The following is a 22,911-nucleotide window of genomic DNA, read 5'->3' as shown; positions in this document are numbered from 1 at the left end:
ACTAAGCTGTAAGTGCTACCTTTCGACTTTCATGACTCAAACTGATTGCATTTGCAAAAAGCTTTCGATAATTGGTTTGTCCTATGTATACACCACGTATACACAACCTCATTTTTGGGACAAAGTCTCTTCTACCCACCACAACTGCGGTAATATTGTGAAATATTATGAGAATTTAAAATAGCTGTTTTCTATTTTAATATATTTTAAAATTGTATGTTTTATTCCTGTGATGCAAAGCTGAATTTCCAGCATCATTACTCCATGTCTTCAGTGTCACATGATCCTTCAGAAATCATTCTAATATGCTGGTTTTCTGCTCAAGAAACATCATTTGATGAAGAAAGTTCAACAGAACGTAATTTGAGATCTTTTAAAAAGTCATTTTTAATCAATTTAAAGCATTCTTGCTGAATAAAATTATTTTCTTTAAAATCAATAATGTGTCATTTTCAAGTCATTCAATAAATGGCACTGTTTTGAAGTTATAAAATAAATCATACAAAAATGATAATCAGTTATCTATCAGTTATGGGAACACTTGAACGTAAACTAATCTTTAGAAAGGGGTCACTTGTGCTTCAGCCTAGTTGGTGCTCACGGAAAAGGACACACAAATCTAAAAAAACCGCTTTGACTCTGAAGAAGACGCATGGGTGTCGAAACGTTAGTCATTCTGTACTAATAAAAATAATTTAAAACATTCTGTGCTCCGGTCCTGCTCCTTGGTCCTTGCTAGACCTTGGGTCTTTTTTCGTAAAATAATCTTTATTGTAGTATTGGTGTTAAAACAACAACATTGGCTGATCTCTAATGTTCAATATCAGCAGATACCTTTATAAAATAAAAATAAAAAATACAAACTAAGCAATTTATCTAATTAAAGAAGCCACAATATGCCACACTGAATTTTAATTGGAGACCAGAATAGTTGTTCACAGCTGTTCAAGTGAAATTGACAAACAGAACATTTTATTAATTGTTTAAATATTACATTTTAATATGCATGTATGTATTTATTTGAGAGATAAAAATACAACAACATGCAGTTCACAATATGTTGATTTGTCTGCCATTATTGATAATCAAGTTAAGTAAGTAAAAACTAAAATAAATAACGGACAGGATTCAGTTTATTCTGTGGTATTTGTAGATGGTTTTGCTGTGCACCCCCCCCCCCCCCCCCCCCCCCCCCCCTCAGGAATGTGACACCCTCTCAGACTGACCCTAACAGCTGTACGGAGAGAGAGAGCACATGGCACTGGCTATTTTAAGAGTTTATTCAGCCAACTCATTCAAACATCTCTCTCCATATCTTTCTCTGGACGTGGTTGTTCCTTCTGGATCTCTCCTGAGCTGAAAGTTCTAGACAAGCTTGTCAGGGGCCGGGCAAGTCCATAAGTACCTGAGACGAGTCAGTCAAACAGAACATCAAACAGGCCAACATGGCTCTACTGTGTTACAACAGAGGCTGCGGGGATCGATTTGATGCTGACAAAAACTCAGATGGTAATTAATTTTTTTTTACTGTTTATCAATCTATAACTATACTATGTGAAGCTCATGGTTGCTATTACAGTCCTGATGTAACACATCTACCAAAAACTTTTAAGAGTGGCATAACTGTGCAGGAGAAGTGTTTTATCACTTTGTGCTAGACCTGCTGTGAAGCCGTTTTAAAAATTGAAATATATAAATAGAGCTGAGCCGACAGCTGATTGCAGTGAGACTGAGAGCCGCTGGTGTCGGGGGCCACGACTAAACTTTGATTTCATTTTGGCCTCCAGCTAGCTACCATGTATAACATGTTTTCTTTGTTTTATTTATAATATTGATCGAAAAAGATGATTTAGTGTGTGTCCATAAAGGTTTATTGGACCCACAAAGTCCCCAGCACGTTTTGAGGTGTACTAATCAAATGTTACTTCTATAAATGGCGCATCTCCTAGCTGTCCATGTGTTTGTCCATGTGTTTGTCTATGTATTTATTATGCCAGTAAGCAAGTCCTGTTGAGTCGAGTTCATGAAAAAAAGGTAATGAGGATGGACTTCTGTAGATAAATGTATCCTGCTAACCCCTATTTTCTCTCACCACCTGAAGATGCCTGTCAGTTTCACCCCGGAGTGCCAATCTTCCACGATGCCTTAAAGGTGAGCTCAGAATGCAGCACAGACCGCCGGCTGCTCGGTTCTAGCGCTGTCATAAGCTGATAAGCACATTTTCGGCGTGTTTGCCTGCTTCTTAGGGAGCCTGATAGCCTATTCATGCGTTTTTGTTTTATTTTGTTCTTGGCTGTCTGATGTGGTTCTTTGTTTGGGTTATTCTCCTCAGGGCTGGTCCTGCTGTAGAAAGAAGACGACAGATTTCTCAGAGTTCCTGTCAATCAAGGTATGCTAATAATATGATAATCGCGCCGCTTTCCATGCCCTGCACGTGCAGTAACTTCATACTGGAATAAAGTGACAGAAAATGTCTGACAGCCACCAAATAATAATAATAATTAAATTTGGTAACACTTAACAATAAAGCTACATTTGTTAACATGGATTAATGCACTTTATAAACAGTTTTAGATTTTTATTTTATTTCTTTCTTTTTTTCGGCAGGGAAATTAATTAACAATAGTTTATTTATAAATTAACATTACTGTAGATTAATAAATGCTTAATGAAATTAATAAAATGTCTTCAAATATGTTAATTTGATGCAGTGACTCAAAGCCCCATTGTCCACAACAAAAATTTGATTGCGAAAGTAAAGGATTTTTAATTTCATTTAAATAATTTCTGCCTGGCATAGAAGGTAGTGCTTGGCATAACTATAAATATATTAATGCTTTAAAAAAAATGTTTATGGTATTTGTCTAGAAATCAAACTTTAAAAATTTGAAGTCATCTCGAGGCACCCTTGGGCGTTTTACATTCATTGACATTTATCAGATACTTTTATTTAAAGTGACTTATCAAATACCTAATTATCATATATCAGCCAGCATTCGCATTACTGAATGTTCAGAGCTAGTGCTACAAAATCTCAGAAACAGGTAATAACAGAACTAATAATCAAACATTACTGAACTCTTTTTCACGATGTCATTCACATTCATACAATCTCAAACATGTAATTTATCTGCTCTGGGTCTGCTAATTATTTTCTTCCAGTCACATGTTGATTGGCAGGTCCTGTCTTGTGCTTGTCCTCTCAGGGTTGCACCCGCGGGCGTCACAGTAATGAGAAGCCTCAGGAGCCTCTGCGGCCGGAGGTGACGTCTGAGAAGGGACACGTGAAGCAGCGCAGTGGAGAAGAGATTATCTACCAGGGACCCAAATCTGCTGAAGCCCTGGAAAAAGAGAGACCCAGGTAAATTTGCAACTCGCACACGCACATCGTGCTCTTTCACCCACCAACACATTGTTCTGAATACAAATTAATTATTTTCCTTCTCTGAAGCCCTTTCTTTGTCTCTCTTTTAAAAAGAGAAGTCGAGCTCCTTCTGTCTGTTGAATACAAACATACAGTGACATGTTTTTCGATTCCCTCCTCAGCTCAGAAGAGCCCAAGGCAAAGCTGCAGGTGAAGGTCTCTCCCTCTCTGGCTCAGATCCTGCAGAAAATGGAGATCACTGAGAGGGAGAAGAGAGAGAGGCTAGGTGAGCAATCCCATTATTCCTATAGGTCATCATGCTCAGGATCACAAGCAGTACATAAAACAAAACAAAGGTTATTAGAGTGCGTTTTACAAGGACATACTGTTTCGGTCGTTCTTCTTAAAAAATGGGTTTTTAATTCAATGTAGTACTTGCTTTTGTGACTAATTGTAAAATTTATCAGCAGTTTCTGAGTAAAATCGTTTTTCACTGCAGATTGATACTAATGCAGGGGTTCTTTACTGGTTTTTGTTCCAGAACCCAGATTTTAAATTGAGGATTAATTGACAAAACCCAACACTAAAGTAAAGTAAACAAAATGTCCTTAAAATGATTCAATGAAATTCATTAGTTTTAAAGATGTATTCATATTCATAAAATAATTTAATATGAATGATATACAAATATAATCATAACATAACTTTAATCTTTGAAGTCAAAAACTCACAAAATACATTGGGGTCATCAAAAATAATGTTTATCCATCTTGCAGTCCAACAACAACAACAAACAAATAATTTATTAATTATTATTAATATTAATTTATATTAACATCATACTTTTATATGAATGAAGATTAAAATTTATATAAATGAAATATATTTATCTTTGCAGCCAAAAATACTATGTTTGGCATAAATCATGTTTATCCATATTGCAAGTAAGCCTGTATTTAATATAGTAAGGGTTATTACCATTAACTAAAATAAAACTAAAACCATTTTGCTACTTAAAACAAAAAAAAAGTTAACTGAAATAACATAAAAAACTTATTTTATTTCAGCTTGTTGCCAAAGTCTAATTTCTAATTTAGTTTAGTTTAACTTGAAGAGAATAACTAAATCTAAATAAAAAATAAATCTAACAAATAAAAATGTATAAAAACTACTGTATGTAGGCATACCGGTGTGTATATATATATATATATATATACACACACATATATATATATATATATAAACCCCTAATAAAAACTAACAAAAGAGACAAACATGTACAACTAAATTCCTAAAACTTGTGAAAAAAACTGACAATTTTAATATAAAATCTAATTCAAAATATTAACAAAAATTGTAATTGAATATCAGTGATACTAAAATAACAAAAGTCAAAATATATGTGAAGCAATTTTCTCCTCTCTTTTATACATTAATAAGCATATTTATTGATTCTACTTATGCACGACAATATGATTTTAATCATATCATTTGCTTTATCATTGCTTTTTGTTGGCAGTGTTTTATGCAGAAGGTCATTTCAGTCCTTTGCAATAGCTGTAGATATGAGGTCCACCTGTCCTGTCCATAGTCTGTCACTTTTATAGGACCCTGTTAAAACACGCACAGAAACACTGCTGTCTCTCAGTTCTGCTGTGTTGTCTTGTCACTGGCTGCAGGATTGACCTTAAGACGTAGTGTGACTATTGCTAATTTTGAGATTTTGTTGTCTTATAAAGTTTTTCTAATTGTTCAACTATCTGACTTTGTTGTCTTCTCTTCCTACTGTCACCTCTTCCCTCTCGCTGTCCCACAGAGAGCCAAATCGTTGTGGTTGGTGTTAAGTGCAAAAACACAGGATGCAAAACAGTAGGTGCTCATGTTATATGTAAATCAGAATGAAACAAATCAGCGTGCTTAAAGGGATAGTTCACCCAAAAATGAAAATTCTGTCAGTATTTACTCACCCTCATGTTGTTCCAACCCCGTAAGACCTTCGTTCATCTTCGGAACACGAATTAAGATATTTTTGATGAAATCTGAGAGCTGGATCACTCCTCCATACTACTCCATAGGCTTCTTCAGGGATTGAAACTTGCCGGCCTCGAAAAGTTATTAAAGACATCGTTAAAATAGTCCAAGTGACTACAGTGGCTCAATCTTAAGTTTATCAAACCACGAGAATACTTTTTGTGCACAAAAATAACGACTTTATTTCAACTATTCATTTCCTTCTCTGTTGCCCTCTAGTCATTTAACGTAGTGTGATTGCGTAGAGCTACGTCACACGTGGGCTCACTATTGGCCGACGCTGGTCATGTGTGTGATGCGTGTGACGTACAACAACAGAAGCTTACGCTGTTAAACTAGTGAACTGACTCGAGGCCCAGAGAGAAGGCAATGAATAGTTGAAATAAAGTCGTTATTTTTGTTGTTTTTTGCGCACAAAAAGTATTCTCGTGGTTTGATAAACTTAAGATTGAGACACTGTAGTCACTTGGACTATTTTAACGATGTCTTTAATAACTTTTCGGGGCTGGCAAGTTTCAATCCCTGAAGAAGCCTATGGACTAGTATGGAGGAGTGATCCAGCTCTCAGATTTCATCAAAAATATCATAATTCGTGTTCCGAAGATGAACGAAGGTCTTACGGGGTTGGAACAACATGAGGGAGAGTAAATACTGACCGAATTTTCATTTTTGGGTGAACTATCCCTTTAACAATATATACAGTTCAATGCCATCTAGTGGTCCTACTAAAGAATGATACTGCCTCACTTCATGTACAGACAGACTCCACTGAAGAAAATAATTAATAATCTTGAGTGTTTTAGTGTAACTTTGCTCCTTACAACTAGTTTCTAGATCAGCCTTTGAATGTTGAATGGAGACAGAGCAGCAGATGAGTAAGAATTAATGGCTAAATATCCCTTACTGGGATTTGACCCTAATGCCTTGTTTTAAAGCTTCCCTTCTCTGGGAAAGGATCAACTTTAATGGATTAGTTTGCTGAAATCCCAGAAGTTTATCATGTTAATTAGTCAGCAGAGCTGTTCTTTAGTCCAGGTGAAAACTAAACCTGTATCAGCAGAAACGTGTGCTATTCAGAATTGAACGATTTAGCCTACATTTAAATTTTTTTAACTGATGTAAGTGCAATTTTTTTTAAATATTTTTTTTTTTTAAATATGAATAAGCAGAAAGCATATTATCATAATTTTTTTGAAATGTCACCAATAGGAATTCAATTTAGGATATATCATATATTATACTGAATGTCATTTTATGCACCATGGTAGAAGAACTGTCTTTAAAATGGATCCATTCCAGACAACATAAGCACACATTTTAAATTGCAAATTTAATAAGTTCCACTTCCTGTCATTCCATTTCAGTAACCTGTCGGTCATGACAAATTAAATAGAAATTTTATCTCTTGAATTGAAAAGGAGCCAATTCTTTAACCTGACGAGCAGAGCCGTTCAGAATTGAAGGTACACTATGGCCCTCTAGCGGTTAAAAAACAAAAAGGCATGCATTTTGCGGAAGAACAATGTTTGCTCTGCGTGACTGTGCGGATGAATATGGTTTTCCTACTGCTCATAAAACATTCACTATGTGGCTAAAAAGATATAACCAGTTTAGATGGAAAGGAACTCAAGCTGACTAGCTAAAGATGATGTAGCTATATCCATTACTAGACACGATGAGCTAACTTCCTTGAAAATAAATTCCAGCTCAGCACTACAGCAGCCATATTTTTAATGAACTCTGTTAGAGAGTTACATCTGTTCAATAAAATACCTTACTCACCTGTTGAGTAATAAAAACATCATCTATGCATCGCTTTTACAACATTTTAAATCCCTAAGTTCTCGCCATCTCCGAAAAGACAATGTTGATTTGTCGTTCTCTGTTCGCCTGCAGACTCCTCTGTTCAGGTGTTTTTTTAAACAAGTGATTCCCTGAAGGTTGGAGATTTAGCTGCTCCATGTTGTCTTGTCAATCTTTCTCGTTCGTTATGACAACTAGCCTAAGCCACTTTCACACCATAAACTTGTCAAAGTAGCCGAATCAATTTACTTTATTTATGGTTATGACGAGACACACACGGGCAAATGACGGATGTACGCAATTTCCATCCCGCTGTGACTAAAATATAAACACTTCGAATAGGAGCATAGTGAATCAAGGTAAGACAAAAACACGTTTTGGTGTTAGTTCATTTTAAACCAAAAAAGAAAGAAAAAAGTTACATACTAATGTACCTTTATTCCTTTAATGACACATTGCTGGTTCTCTCAAACTAGTTAATGGTGTTTTTTCCTTTATCCACTGAAACAGACACATATAGCTCTATTACAGCTTCCTGCTCATTTATCTATTTGGAAGAGTAGAAAAATGAGTGTATTTTCAGGCGTGAAGGCAGTAAACGGATGACACAGAGCTTGTGCTGAGTTTAGGAGCATCAGCACTTTAAAGTTTTGCTTTTGTAAATATGCTGAGTTACTGACTTTGAGTGTTTCTCTGGAGCGATGAAAAATATATTTCTTTAGTGTTTGGTGGTGTGAGGTACATCTGTGTGTTTACTTTGAGTAGCTGATCAAACGCTTGTGTGTGTGTGTGTGTGTGTGTGTGTGTGTGTGTGTGTGTGTGTGTGTGTGTGTGTGTGTTCAGATTTACCTGGGTCCAGAGACTGATGCAGAGATCTGCTTACATCATCCTGGGGCCCCTGTCTTCCATGAAGGGTAAGAAAACTGCAGCATTTGAGTCTTTATTTGGAAGAGGGTATACTTATCTTCAAACAGACGATAATATACAGGTGCTGGTCATATAATTAGAATATCATCAAAAAGTTGATTTATTTCAGTAATTCTATTCAAAAAGTGAAATTTGGATATTATATTTATTCATTACACACAGACTCATATATTTAAAATGTTTATTTCATTTAATTGTGATGATTAAAACTGACAACTAATGAAAATCCCAAATTCAGTATCTCCGAAAATTACAATATTACTTAAGACCAATACAGAAAAAGGATTTTTAGAAATGTTGGCGAACTGAAAAGTATGAACATGAAAAGTATGAGCATGTACAGCACTCAATACTTAGTTGGGGCTCCTTTTGCCTGAATTACTGCACCAATGTGGCGTGGCATGGAGTCGATCAGTCTGTGGCACTGCTCAGGTGTTATGAGAGCCCAGGTTGCTCTGATAGTGGCCTTCAGCTCTTCTGCATTGTTGGGTCTGGCGTATCGCATCTTCCTTTTCACAATACCCCATAGATTTTCCATAGGGTTAAGGTCAGGCGAGTTTGCTGGCCAATTAAGAACAGGGATACCATGGTCCTTAAACCAGGTTCTGGTAGCTTTGGCACTGTGGGCAGGTGCCAAGTCCTGTTGGAAAATGAAATCTGCATCTCCATAAAGTTGGTCAGCAGCACGAATCATGAAGTGCTCTAAAACTTCCTGGTAGACGGCTACGTTGACCTTTGACCTCAGAAAACACAGTGGACCAACACCAGCAGATGACATGGCACCCCAAACCATCCCTGACTGTGGAAACTTTACACTGGACTTCAAGCAACGTGGACTCTGTGCCTCTCCTCTCTTCCTCCAGACTCTGGGACCTTGGTTTAAAATTTACTTTCATCAGAGCACATAACTTTGGACCACTCAGCAGCTGTCCCGTCCTTTTTTGTCTTTAGCCCAGGCGAGACGCTGTGTCTTGTTCAAGAGTGGCTTGACAAAGGGAATGCGACAGCTGAAACCCATGTCTTGCATATGTCTGTGCGTGGTGGTTCTTGAAGCACTGACTCCAGCTGAAGTCCTCTCTTTGTGAATCTCCCCCACATTTTTGAATGGGTTTTGTTTCACAATCCTCTCCAGGGTGCGGTTATCCCTATTGCTTGTACATTTTTTTTCTACCACATCTTTTCCTTCCCTTCGCCTCTCTATTAATGTGCTTGGACACGGAGCTCTGTGAACAGCCAGCCTCTTTAGCAATGAACTTTTGTGTCTTGCCCTCCTTGTGCAAGATGTCAATGGTCGTCTTTTGGACAGCTGTCAAGTCAGCAGTCTTCCCCATGATTGTGTAGCCTACAGAACTAGACTGAGAGACCATTTAAAGGCCTTTGCAGGTGTTTTGAGTTAATTAGCTGATTAGAGTGTGGCACCAGGTGTCTTCAATATTGAACCTTTTCACAATATTCTAATTTTTTGAGATACTGATTTTGGAGTTTTCATTAGTTGTCAGTTATAATCATCAAAATTAAAAGGAATGAACACTTGAAATATATCAGTCTGCGTATAATGAATGAATATAATATCCTAATTTCACTTTTTAAATGGAATTACTGAAATCAACTTTTTGATGATATTCTAAATATATAACCAGCACATGTAGTAATCAAAATAGTTCCTGTATCTGTTAAAAATCCTACAGTACAACCATGGTCTGCTTTCATAAAGATTTTCTCAGAGAACCAATTTGGATTCAGGTCCACATGTGCAGTCCATTTCCACAAGAGATCATGATGCGATCACACAAAAGTGCTCTTACTATCAGTACTTATGAGATGAGAGGGGAAATGCATTATAATTCACATCTGCTGTTCATTATCTAGATACAAATACTGGAACTGCTGCTGCATAAAAACCACGGACTTCAACACCTTCCTGGATCAGAAGGGCTGCACAGCAGGAAAACACTGCTGGATCCCCAAACATGTAAGAGCTTAGACTTTTTATAATCACTGGATAGTTGTTTACATGGACACACATTGTATAATCAGGAAACGACCAACTAACCCTCTCTGGAAAAAGGTATTTACTATCTGTATGTTTTGTTTGTGTTTGGTATGAAGGACAAAAAGAAAGTGGCTTGCCGGCATGATTGGCACCAAACAGGAAACCAGGTCGTGGTCACAATCTACGCCAAGAACTCCAGCCCAGAGCATTCCTATGTGGAGGCAAACCGCACAGTGGTGAGTTCAAATGAACCTGTAACCTCATCCCTTAAAAACATGAATGAATCTGTCTTTGTCCATCAAAACATGTTTCTGTCTTTTCCATCAATCTGCAGTTAACATGCCACATTCAGTTTGAGGGTGACAAAGTGTTTCACAAGGACATCCACTTATGGGGGGTAAGATTGCTCTGCATTCACAGTCTGTTATGATTTAGCAATGACAATTTAATTTAGCAATATAATCCTATTAAGGGCAAAAATGAAAAATTAATGAATTTTTTTTTGTTTAGTGCATAAGAAACAATTTTACAAAAGTAATTAAAAATACTTTTAAAGTTTATATTCATATTTTGAATTAGCTTTTTTTATATATTTAAAATTTTCATTTTCATTTTACTTTAATATTTAGTAGGTATGACATTTTTGGCAGATACCGATAACCGATAATTCTTTATATTTGATAACTCTTAATCCAAATTTTTATATAATTTTTGAGAGCCTGATTACAAAAACAAAAGTCTCTCAATGTCCCAAGCACACAATTATAATGTTCTCATCATAATTTTATGTAGCCTGTATGAGAGACTTGTGCAGCGCATGTTGCACTTAACTGTATTTTCCTTTTCAAAGTGATTCCAATCATATTTCAAATAAAGCAAAACCATCTGAAGTGTCTCAGCTGAAGGAAATAATCCATTATTTATCAGCTTAAATATATAATGATAATGATAACATTAAATCATGATCAAATATCGGTCGATGCGGATGGTGGCCGATACATGGTGCCAAAAATATCAAAAAAATAAAATGATCATTCGAGCAGAGAGATTTCATGGCAGAAGTTTAGTGATCCTTTAGTGATTGTCGGACACGACTGAATAAATCCAAGGTGCATATCCTCAATATGCAAAACTGTTTGTCTTTTACCATAAGTGAGTTTCTTTTAAATGTCAATAAAGGATTTGAACTCAAATGCCACTCAAACCAGCAACAGATAAAGGAGCAAACGATCATCTAAATCAGACTGTACTTTGCTGTTTGGTGAACATGAAACATCAAACCACGATTAAGGTATCGAACTGACGTTTCAGAGGTGAATATACAGTCAAACCAAAATGTATTCAGACACCTTCAACATTTTTCACATTATCACAGTTTATTCTCTATAGTTTATAAAATGGGAATAATATATGTCAAGAACTGAGAGTTATCAAATCAGTTGATATTTCACTTGTTTTGGCCATCCTTGTGTTAGACTGTCTCACAAAATGAGACAACTAATTACCAAGCAATGCCTCATTTTGTTCAGTCTGTGAGGTAAAAAGGTCGCATTAGCAATTAAAGAAAAAACACTTGAGCAAAACATGGTCAGGTCAAAGTGTCTGAATAATGTTTGGTCCCAAATTTTTATGCATTTTACTGGTAGTCCACTGTATGAGGAATATTTGGGTATAATATATCATAGTTTACTTGATTTTGCTTAATCCCTTACATAAATGAACTATAGTGTCCTGCACCCACTAGTAAAAAACATAAAAATTATATCTGGTGTCTGAATCATTTTTGGTTTGACTGTATGCAGGTTATAAAGCATTTAGGTTATCTAAGCGCGTGTTATCACTTTGAGTAAATCAGTGGGGGGGAAAAACCCTTGGAAAATATTTACAGATGATTGTACTGTATTTATAATGCTGTATGAATCATTTACGTTAAATATGGTCTGAAAAATCTAGAGAGGTTTGGAAATTTGAGTATGGAAAGAAAACAAGGTTACTACACATTTTCCATATCAAAATACCATTTAAATGAACGATAACAACACGGGTATACGTTGTTGTTTTTTTAAACCCCTGAATGCAGTCAATCTGACATGTGTGTCCACTGCTGGTTTCTTAGGTGATTGATGAGAAGAGCAGTTTTGTGAACATGCTGCCCTCTAAAGTGGAGGTGACCATGCGGAAGGCTCATGCTGTAGCCTGGGGAAAACTTGAAGACCCCAAACACAAACCAGAGCCTGAGGTCATCAATGACATGAACAACACAGAACAGGAAAATGTCAAACCCGACTGGTACATCTCAGATGATGACATCAGTGAGTCTGACTGGGAAGATGATGATGATGATGAGAAGGAGGACAAGAAAGAGAGTGAGGAGAAAAAAGAACAACAGGAAGATGTAACCCCTGAGCTAGAAGAGCCTGCTGATGTCCCTCCAGTAAAATGAACCGTTATTCTGCGGTGCTATGGTTATGTATTTCTGAAGTTATGAATTTGTTTACAATAACACATGATAGATTTATACAAATGTGGGGCTGCTTCTTTCAGGCATTTAGTTTGTTTTTAATAATTTAATTTTCATAATTGTTTTCGTCTGCCAAAATAAATAAGAGAACTCTTAAAACTCGTATCCTCCAGTTGTGCACACAGTTTCAGAGAGTTTGAAAATACACAGTACTTTTCAAATGTTTGGGGTTGGTAAGATTTTTTAAGTATTTTATGCTCCCCAAGGCTGCATTTATTTCATCCACACACACACACACACACAAAAAAACAATATTGTGAAACATTTGAATTTAATAACTGTTTTGTACTTTATTTATATTAATTGTACTAATCATTTTAAAATGTAATTTATTCCTGTGATGTCAAATCTGAATTTGTTAGCATCATTACTCCAGTCTTCAGTGTCACATGATCGTTCAGAAATCTTTTAATATGCTGATGTGGGCAGTTTTGAAAATAGATTTTTGTGGATGATGTCATACATTTTTTTCAGTGTTCTTTGATGAATAGAAAGTTCACAAGCACAGCATTTATGTGAAAAATATTTTTGTAACAATGTCATTTAAAGCATCATTGCTGAATACAAGTACACACGTTCTTTCAACAACAAGAACTAAAAAAACATTACTGATCCCAAAGCATTACTGTGGATTCATTGCAGATTTTTAGCGCTGACAAAGTATGTTCTAAATTGGACTGAAAACATAAGAGCGGTAAACCATCACAGCTTAGATTAAGTATATTCTGTGAAATCATGACAAGAAAGTGCAAGAGTTCAAACGGCAATGGCCACACTTTATTTTTTGCGTCAAGTCAACAGCAACAATCCTGAAGTAAGTGATAGCAGTCAGACAGGGTCTAAGGCCATGGAAGCTTGACTGCAACCCATATGGCAAAAAATATTTTAAATAAAAAGGATAAATAATACATCTTAAAAGTAAACAGTAGTCTTGACGATGAAGAGGACTGGTACCAGCAAATAAAAAGTCAATCTCTTCTGTTTTGGTTCTTTTTCTCTGTTCATAAAATCATTGCCTTCCGCTTGTACCTGATTGCCACAGACATAATCGATGTGCTGATACGTGGAGATGGTCAAGTAATGCGTTTGCTGTGTCAATCCAAACTGAACAGCACACAGCAACAGTTCATCACAGATGTGAAACTTTAAAACAAAGACATGCAAAACAATAATAAAAAAAATACAGTTCAGCTTTTAGGGGCACAATCAGCACCTTGACTTCAAATCAATACCACGTTTGCAATGTCTTTTTCTTTTTTTTACAGAGCAACACTGTTAGACTTTGGCTCACAACTATCAAGAAAACAATTAAGTTGTCCAGGATTGTGTATATAATAGTTTCTTTAAATGGAAAAACTGTACCATTGGAGTGTGTTGATAAATACAGCTTGAGAACCATACCATATATTAATCAAGTTCAAGTTTTGCTTTACCTCATGTATTCCATTTACAGACTGACCCCTGAAAAGGGGCGACAGTTGAATACAATTCATAAGTTTGGTTATATACTGCCTTATATGTAACATCTCATAGGTTTTCCATGAATGGGATACCAGTTTTCATATGATAAAGCAGAACACACAACCTTTTTACTTTGCCTCTTTTAAACATTTGTTTTCTATATTAAAGTGCAAGGCGAGATAAAATACATCTTGAAATGTACGACATACAGCATCACTTTCATTCACAAGATTTCCCTGCAGAAAAAAGTAAAGAAACAGCTCACTTTAAAACCAATGCACTCCATTTACTCACTTCGCACAAGAGTTACGGTACTGAAGCTTCTAGAACAACGGCTCAATTGACACTAGTGATACACCATCACGACTTGGCTGACGATCTGAGAGTAAAAAGAAAAAAATAGACCTTTTTTCCTGCATAAGGGCATGAAAGGCATGCAGAAACTGAGATGGTCTTTGATAGATACAGAGACTAGATGCAGATTAACTATTCAGCCAGTTTGACGAATAATACAGGTCCACCATACATTCATCATCAGGATATTCCTTTCTTTTTGCATGTGTTTAATTGTCTTCATTTCAGTACAATTGTTTAGTTTGATTTAGTTTGTTCCTTCCTTGTTCAGGCGGCGAAAGGACGGGGTCTTTTTTTGTTTCCCTTAGGAGAGTGAAAAAAAGTATATAGTTTGTGTCTGACGGCTGGAATACTAAGTAGCAAGATAATAAAATAATATGAAAAAAAAGAGAATGGATTTGGTCATGCATGGGAGTGGCGTTGCTGAAAACAGAGAGAGATGGTGGACGGTCCACTTCCTACTCCCTGATGATGAGCATTTCCCATGACCCCATCCGCAGGCAGAGAAGAAACGGAACAGAAGCATAGTAATGCAGTGCCGGGCCGGGCCACGCCCCTCCAAAAAAAGCTCACAAACACGGGGATGGGGCATGTGTCTGCACAGGTGTCTGCCCTCCCTCAGTGGGCGTAAAGCAGCATCCAGTGGCAGAGTGTGTCCTCACAGCTGAGGTGCAACAAACTACTTCAGCTCTTCAGTTGCCTGCAGGATCCACATCATACACCCCACCTTTGATATCCCAAGATCCTGAGTGGTGCAAACAAATGTATTAAGAATAAGGTTGCGAGATGAGTTTGATCATTTAATGTGATTAATTTTTTTCAATTAAAATAATTAATTATGTATCTGAACCATCTGTAAATGGCACAAGGAATATTATGCAGAACATATTTGGTATATGAGATGATTAGAAATAATTAATTCCCTTTCGTAGTCACTCCAAGTTACGTCGGATGACGACGAACGTCTCGGTTACGTATGTAACCCTCGTTCCCTGAGTAGGGAACGGAGACGTTACGTCGGATGACGACGAATGGGGTTTCGCTTAGAACACCTATCGACTTCGAGTATTACAAAACGAGCCAATGGCAAAGAAATGCCATGGGTCTGCGGAATTTGCATAGCGTATCTCCGCCTTACCTCGTGGGTATAAAAGGAGGACGCCGGCAACAGGCAGATATGTTTCTTCGCTGAGGAGCCAAGACTGAGCTCAGGCGATCCCCGCGGTACAGCGGAAAGTGGCAGGAAGACGTAACGTCTCCGTTCCCTACTCAGGGAACGAGGGTTACATACGTAACCGAGACGTTCCCTTTCGTTGTCACTCCGAGTTACGTCGGATGACGACGAATGGGGTTACCAGTCTAATCACGCCACCTTCTCAGCTGTCTTCCAGTGCCCTGCGTAAATCTGAGATCCCTGTCGTGAGACTGGCACGGACGAAGGACTCCTATTTAGCACAGGAATACCAAGGTACACTGGGGAGCATATCCCAAAGTTTAGGGGAAATATGCAATTACTGCCAACCCAGAGGGGGGGGACTTAGAGAATACACATATGACCCGAAGGAGACATATGGAGAACACTGGGGTGTCCAGCCGCAGGTGGAATATTTCAACCCCAGGGGTGGCAAGGTGGCTTGCCAAGGGAAAGACACATGCTCAAAGAGGCTTACAGTGGAAATACACATGTGGGGGTCGCTCAGAGGAGGGACCATGCACACGGGAGGCACCTAGCCGACACGCAGGTAATAGACACTGGCGCCGACGTCAGGAGTGCTGGAGGAGCTCAGGGCTTCCGGGGAAGCTCACCTGAGGAGAATATCGCACGTATCCAGTCCGTGGAGTGGAATGGCGAGCAAGCGAAGACACCTGAGCGGGTCCGGTACTAGCTGGTTGAAGCGAGTACACGAGAGGACACTGGCTCCACTCGGAGATTAAAGAATCTGGCGAATGTGTTAGGTGTCGCCCAGCCTGCAGCTCTGCCGATGTCTGTTAGCGAGGCGCCATGCACTAGAGCCCAAGAGGATGCCACACTCCGGGTGGAGTGGGCAGTCACACCAAGGGGGCACGGTCGACCTTGCTGCTGGTATGCCAAAGCAATGGCGTCCACTATCCAGTGAGACAACCTTTGCTTTGAGAGAGCCTTTCCCTTCAGCTTCCCACCATAACAGACAAAGAGCTGGTCTGAGGTCCTGAAACACTGCATCCTGTCTACATAGGCGCGGAGAGCGCGTACTGGACAGAGCAGTGCAAGGCTGGGTCTGCCTCCTCCAGGGGCAGCGCTTGCAGGTTCACCACCTGGTCCCGGAAGGGAGTGGTAGGAACCTTGGGCACGTATCCAGGCCGGGGTCTCAGGATCACGTGAGAGTAAGCCGGCCCGGACTCCAGGCACGCTTCGTCAACGGAGAATGCGTGCAGGTCCCCTACCCTCTTGATGGAGGCCAGTGCAACCAGGAGCGCTGTCTTCATAGACAGGAATTTAAGCTCGACTGATTGCAGGGGCTCAGATGGAGCACTCTACAGGGCAGTTAGAACCACTGAGAGGTCCGAAGAGGGAACGAGAGGAGGGGGGCGGATTTAGTCTCCTCACTCCTCTCAGGAACCTGATAACCAGGTCGTGCTTTCCCAACCGACTTACCTTCAATGAGGTCATGGTGTGCGGCAATAGCGGCAACGTAGACCTTCAGGGTGGAGGGAGACAGCCAACTGACTCTCTCGTCTCTGAGCATACAGAGTTCTTGGACGACACAGGGAGCCGCCCACAAGCCGTGCTCTCCTCGTCCCCCTCTGTCACAGAGGCGGTTGACACGGCGTGCAGTCCACGGACCGCTTCGCCCCTGTCCCCCTCTGTCGCCAGACCCACTTTGGTCGGTGGCTATGCCCCTATCATGAGAGCGGAGGTTGCTACCCTACTGGTGAAGGGTGAGATTGAGACTGTCCCTCCAGGTTTACAGCCCCTACCTCATTGTCCCGGAGAAGTCTTGTGGGTTACGGCCAATCCTGGAAATACGCATCTGAACCGCTCCCTTCAACGGCTGCCGTTCAAGATGCTCCTGGCCAAACGCATTTCTGGATGTGTGTGGCCACATGATTGGCTTGCAGCTATCGACCTGAAGGACGCCTACTTTTATGTCTCCGTTCTCCTTCGACTCAGACCATACCTACGGTTTGCTGTCAGGGCACGCGCATATCAGTACGCTGTTCTCCCATTCGGGCTAGCCCTGTCTCCTCGCGCCTTCACAAAGGTTGTTGAGGCAGTCCTTGTTCCTCCATGGGAACACGGGGTTCGCATCCTGAACTATCTCGGTGACTGGCTGTCTTAAGCTCACTCCTGAGACCAGGTTTGCGAATACAGGTACCCAGTACTCCGGCACCTAGCTCGTCTGGGCATTCGGGTCAACTGGGAAAGGAGTAAACTTTGCCCCGTGCAGAGGAGCTCTTTTCTCGGTATGGACTTGGTCGCCTTCTCCACTCAGCCATTGCTGACTTGCCTGAGACTATCAAGCACAAGAGTGCGGTTCCACTGAAGTTTTTTTTCAGAGGCTCCTGGGGCATATGGCATCTGCAGCCGCGGTACGCTGCTCAGATTGCTTCATATGAGACCACTTCAGCTTTGGCTTCACGACCGAGTCCCGAGGTGGGCATGGCAACACGGCACCCTCCGAGTACCAGTTACTCCGACCTGCCGTCAGTACTCACCCCCGTGGTCGAACCTCAGTTTTCTACGGGCCCGAGTGCCCCTGGAACGAGCTTCCCGGCATGCTGTTGTCTCAACAGATGCCTCCGCGGGCTGGGGCACCATGCGCAATGGACATGCTGTCACACTCTCATGTTGAGCAGAAATGCTCCTGAAAAATTCAGTGAGATTTATCACACCCAGGTGTTGAGCAGAAATGCTCCTGAGGTTCAGTGAATTTCTTCACACTTAGGTGTTGAGCAAGGTTGCTCCTGAAGCTCAGTGATTCTCTCATGTAGTGTTGAGCAGTGTGGCATGTCTATTGCCTCGAGTTGCTGGCAGTACGTCTTGCCCTGCACCGCTTCCGGGCGTTGCTCTGGGGTCAACACGTACTAGTCCGATCAGACAATACCGCCACAGTAGCGTACATCAACCGAAGGTGGTCTACGCTCGCGCCGTATGTCGCAACTCGCCCGCCACCTCCTCTTATGGAGTCAGAAGCATCTGAGGTCGCTTCAATCCATTTTTATTCCTGGAGTCCTGGACTGTGCAGCCGACGAGCTCTCAAGGCTTCAGCCCCTCCCTGGAGAATGGCGACTCCATCCCCAGTCGGATCAGCTGATTGGGTCCAGATCGGGGACGCACAGATAGATCTGTTTGCCTCTCACGACTCGACGCGTTGGGACCTGTATTATTCCCTGACCGAGGGTATGCTCGGCACGGACGCACTGGCGCACAGCTGGCCGAGGGGCCGCAACTATGCGTTCCCCCAGTGAGCCTTCTTGCGCAGGTTTTGCGCAAAGTCAAGGAGGTCGAGGAGCAGGTCCTTCTGGTTGTGCCCTACTGGCCCACCCGGACCTGGTTCTCCGAACTCATACTCCTCGCGACAGCACCTCCTTGTCCCATTCCTCTGAGGAAGGACCCTCTTTCTCAGGGACGGGGCACTCTGTGGCACCCTCGTCCCGATCTTTGGAGCCTCCACGTGTGGCTCCTGGGCGGGACCAGGCAGGTTTGAGTACCCTACCACCTGCGGTGGTGGCTACCTTCACTTCCCTCAGAGCGTCGTGCATTTCATCGCCATTGGCTCGATTTGTAATACTCGAAGTCGATAGGTGTTCTAAGCGAAACCCCCCATTGGTCGTCATCCGACGTAACGTCTCCGTTCCCTATTCAGGGAACGAGGGTTACATACGTAACTGAGACGTTCACAACCAGGCTAAGCAACTGGCACTTAGAATGACATATTAGCAAGCAGCGTGTACAGACAATAATTGACCATGACGGTGAGATTATGAGGCTGGTTAATACTGTTTCTGCTAGTGATTGTGTCTGTTACCTGACAGAGAGCTGCTGGACCGCTGCTTATGCAGCCTCTCTCTCTCTTTCTTGCCCTTGGGCATGATTTTCAGCTTTATACTGCTTTTCACCAACACACGGGACGGGTCCTAGAGTGAAACCAAGAACGGGGAGTCAAGAACAAGGAGTCTAAAGAGCAGGGGAGGTTCTAGGGTCAGTGGATATTCGGGGCTTTAGCCCAGACTTCAGTGGATGCAAACTGAGCCATCCTTTGATTTAATATAATAATACTAGGCTATTATGTAACAATTCGCCAAGCAGCATGCTAAGTTATTAGGCCATTTAAATTAGTCTGAATAGTTGCTGGAATTACCAAAGTTTGCGAAAATAAAAGAGAGCTTGTGTTTTAAGCAATATATTCCACCTTCTATGAAATTCACTGGTTATGTCTGTCAGTGACATGGAGCAATAAATTCCTGGATTTAAATTTTTAAACATTTAAATTAAATTGTCACAATTCACACTGTGTACTGGCCATTCCTCTTAGCAGCATGGAAAATAAAGCATTGTTCATGATTCTTCTGCATTCTCACAAAATAACTTTTACAAAGAAACTGACTACATTGCAGTGAATTTCTTATTTGCAACTACAGGATATTGGCTATATGATTCTGACATGTTAGTGAAAGTGACTCAATGATCTTGTGCAGTGACTCATTTAAACGGCTTCTGATTGGCCATTGCGTTCAACAAACTTGTCTGTGATTGGCTACAATGCTCAACGCTGCAAAAGCACATTAAAAGTAGCAACCCTTAAAGGGTCATGAAACCCTAAACCAAATTTTCTGAGATTATAACAGAGGAATGTGTGTTGAACATCCATTGAAGGCAATGTTAACATCTGGTCGATTTAATAGTAGGGTGAAAATTGTTACATTTTAGTTTCTTTCCGCTATTTCGTCTTCTAGGGTTTAAAATCTTCATCGTGTCCACGTCACAGGCTGTTTTTATATCCAATGGGAAGACACTGTCTCTTAATTATTCATGACACCACGTGGATCTTTCTAATGACAGTACCATCGCGTATACAGGCAGGAGCCATCTTTGGTAAACAGCCTCGACCAGTCGAACCACTAACGCCGTGCTAAGTGAGCTGAACTGTGAGATTACAAGTCACAGTTCAGCTCGTAGCACGGCGTTAGTGGTTTGACTGGTCGAGACCGTTTTCCAAAGATGGCTCCGCGATGGTACTGTCTTTATAAAGTATATTATTAGTAAACTGTCTGTACACTTACAAAGTTTTCAGTGCTTCGGTTTGTATGTAGAGACCCTCATTAAGCTACCGTGTTAGTGTGGGGCTATTTTGAGCCTTGTTAGTGGTATTAACTAGCGATCTCTTTTAACTTATTATATGCCCCATATACTAGCGTTATAAGCTAAACAGTTTTTAGAGATAAAAACCTTTACACTCGATTATCATGAAAACAAATCCCAGAGAACAGTCGACTCGGTACCGATGTGTTATTACACCCCAGGTTCATTTTGCGCCGGAGTTCTCCTTTAATGCAAAGGGAGAAAATATAATGCTGTAATCTGTATTTTTTAAGATTAGGTAATTAGGCACGATTAGGCAGCTGTAATCAAATTTACAATTATTCTGATTAATTGTTCAGCTCTATGAGAAAGACAAGGAAAACAAAACATTCAGGGCTTTATTAAAAACATTGCATTTACTAAAAACATTGTTTGAAGTAGTCTTGCCCTTGTCCTAATACTGACTAGTAATACTCATCAGGAATTTAGCATTGTGATTTTAAAAAAAAATGTTGAAATCACACCATCTCTAAACAACTTCTCTTTGAAGAATCCGACTATTGGGTTCTATAGAAAAACTAATGCAAACTAAAATGAAACTCCACTGGAGACTAAAGACATGAATGTGGAGTAGGACAAACCTCCTCAGAGCAGTGCATGCTGGGACAGATCCAGTGAATGTCCTCCAGCTTGTGTAACTCAGCGCCGAGACTATCCACTGTGGAAAGAAGCTCCTCTTTTTGAGAAGACTCCAACTGCTACATACACAGATATACACACAAATGAAAATGTCTTTATCATATTTCATACAGAATTGCTTGTGTACAAGAACAGGCCAGAGAAAGTGAGAGAGAGACAGTGAAGCCGCTCACCAGCAGTTTCCCCTCAAGCAGCATCTTGGTCTCTTGCTGGAGAACTTTACTGCTGTTGACAATGTCTACAGCAGTACTGCGACTCAAAACCTGCAGAGAAACACACACACACACAATCACAGCTCAAGTTCAGTTTGACTTTCTGTCAGACTCGTGCTGTTCAGTGATTAACACTCAGTTATTCCTCTATTCGCTGGTCGATGGAGGTCCCGTGGAGAACAGCATGAGAAGCTCAAAGCTGAACATGCTGAAAGCCACAGCAGGACGGACGGACCTGCTATTATTCCTACTGGAGACTGAAAGGTGCAGTTGTTAACCTTTAAAGCAGAGCTAGACTGAACCGATCCTCATCACATCACTCACTGATATGAACTAAGAATATATAGGGCTTCACACTGAAAATATGACATTTAAACCGGCCAAATTTAAACCCGCCATATAAAAAAAAATGTAAAAATTTACTTAACTTATTTGTAATTGCTTCTTTGCTTCCACTGAAGCTCAAGATGCTCTTTGTATCATTCTCAAATCATGCTGGAGAACAGGATCATCAGGTTTTACACAAATGTGTGGATTTCACAAAACTCAAGCGATGTGATTGAGATATATATATATATATATATTTTTTATATATATATATATATATATATATATATATATATATATATATATATATATATATATATAATATAAAATATTGTGAATTCAGATAATGCATTAACTTTTTTTTTTTTTTTTGACATTTTTACCATCTACTGCAGGGGTGTCCAACCCTGCTCCTGACTGTCCTGCACAGTTTATCTCCAACCCTAATTAAACACACCTGCCTTTAATTTTCAAGTGATCCTGAAGTCCTTAATTGGTTGCTTCAGATCCTGAAGACCTTAATTGGTTGCTTCAGGTGTGTTTGATTAGGGTTGGAAATGAACTGTGCAGGACAATCGATCGGCGGGAGCAGGGTTGGGCACACCAGATCTAATGTGTATTTTGCATCTAGGTGATTTATCAAAAATGTTGAACTTGATGATAATTCAATTCTGCCAAACAAACAGAATGAAGCAAATGGAATGAATACATTCGCTAAGTGTGTTAAATGTAGTTGTTAAATATCTTAGTCACGAGTGTGTTTTGCTCACCTCAGGGGTGGAGGGTTTGGAGGGGAAGGCTTCACTCAGGACCGCAGCACTGGCATTGACAGAATGAGCTAATTCCTGCTCCACCACCTTATGAGTCTTTGCCACTTCCCGGATCCTACAAAACATAAGAACCACACATTCAGCAGCAGCATAACATATATTTTCC

The 22,911-nt window shown here is 40.2% G+C and overlaps 2 protein-coding genes across 4 annotated transcripts in view; one reads left to right on the top strand and one right to left on the bottom strand.

The window, feature by feature from the left end:
- Positions 1-1,284: 1,284 nt before the first annotated feature.
- Positions 1,285-12,738, top strand: LOC143737122 (cysteine and histidine-rich domain-containing protein 1). The gene is made up of 11 exons (XM_077228092.1): positions 1,285-1,509; positions 2,102-2,151; positions 2,333-2,389; positions 3,207-3,361; positions 3,547-3,650; positions 5,181-5,233; positions 8,042-8,112; positions 9,995-10,097; positions 10,235-10,354; positions 10,453-10,515; positions 12,235-12,738. Exons 1-11 carry the CDS (start codon positions 1,446-1,448, stop codon positions 12,559-12,561), a joined length of 1,167 nt encoding a protein of 388 aa, XP_077084207.1. The 5' UTR covers positions 1,285-1,445; the 3' UTR covers positions 12,562-12,738.
- A 651-nt stretch (positions 12,739-13,389) lies between these two features.
- LOC143737120 (diacylglycerol kinase delta) overlaps positions 13,390-22,911 on the bottom strand; it is an 81,500-nt gene continuing 71,978 nt past the window's right edge. For all 3 annotated transcript variants that reach the window (XM_077228089.1, XM_077228091.1, XM_077228090.1), the window contains 5 exons: positions 22,746-22,860; positions 21,610-21,699; positions 21,379-21,495; positions 19,464-19,572; positions 13,390-15,199 (listed from right to left, as the gene is read on the bottom strand). In XM_077228089.1, coding sequence (XP_077084204.1) covers positions 15,147-15,199; positions 19,464-19,572; positions 21,379-21,495; positions 21,610-21,699; positions 22,746-22,860 — 484 coding nt within the window. In that variant the 3' untranslated portion in view covers positions 13,390-15,146. The remainder of the gene's footprint in view (positions 15,200-19,463; positions 19,573-21,378; positions 21,496-21,609; positions 21,700-22,745; positions 22,861-22,911) is intronic.

This window comes from Siphateles boraxobius, unplaced genomic scaffold (genome assembly GCF_051911475.1).
Source record: "Siphateles boraxobius isolate OS27281-9 unplaced genomic scaffold, OSU_SipBor_1 130, whole genome shotgun sequence".
NCBI classification, from domain to species: Eukaryota; Metazoa; Chordata; class Actinopteri; order Cypriniformes; family Leuciscidae; genus Siphateles; species Siphateles boraxobius.
Note: the sequence above shows the minus strand (reverse complement) of the source record. Positions and strands in the feature narration are given on the sequence as shown.

What these genes read in the sequence shown, in the direction of transcription:
- LOC143737122 (XM_077228092.1), top strand. Translation starts at nt 1,446, where the DNA reads ATGGCTCTACTGTGTTACAACAGAGGCTGCGGGGATCGATTTGATGCT. An exon ending in ACTGCTGGATCCCCAAACAT is followed by an intron (nt 10,098 to 10,234) that starts GTAAGAGCTTAG and finishes TTTGGTATGAAG; the next exon opens with GACAAAAAGAAAGTGGCTTG. An exon ending in TGGAGGCAAACCGCACAGTG is followed by an intron (nt 10,355 to 10,452) that starts GTGAGTTCAAAT and finishes ATCAATCTGCAG; the next exon opens with TTAACATGCCACATTCAGTT.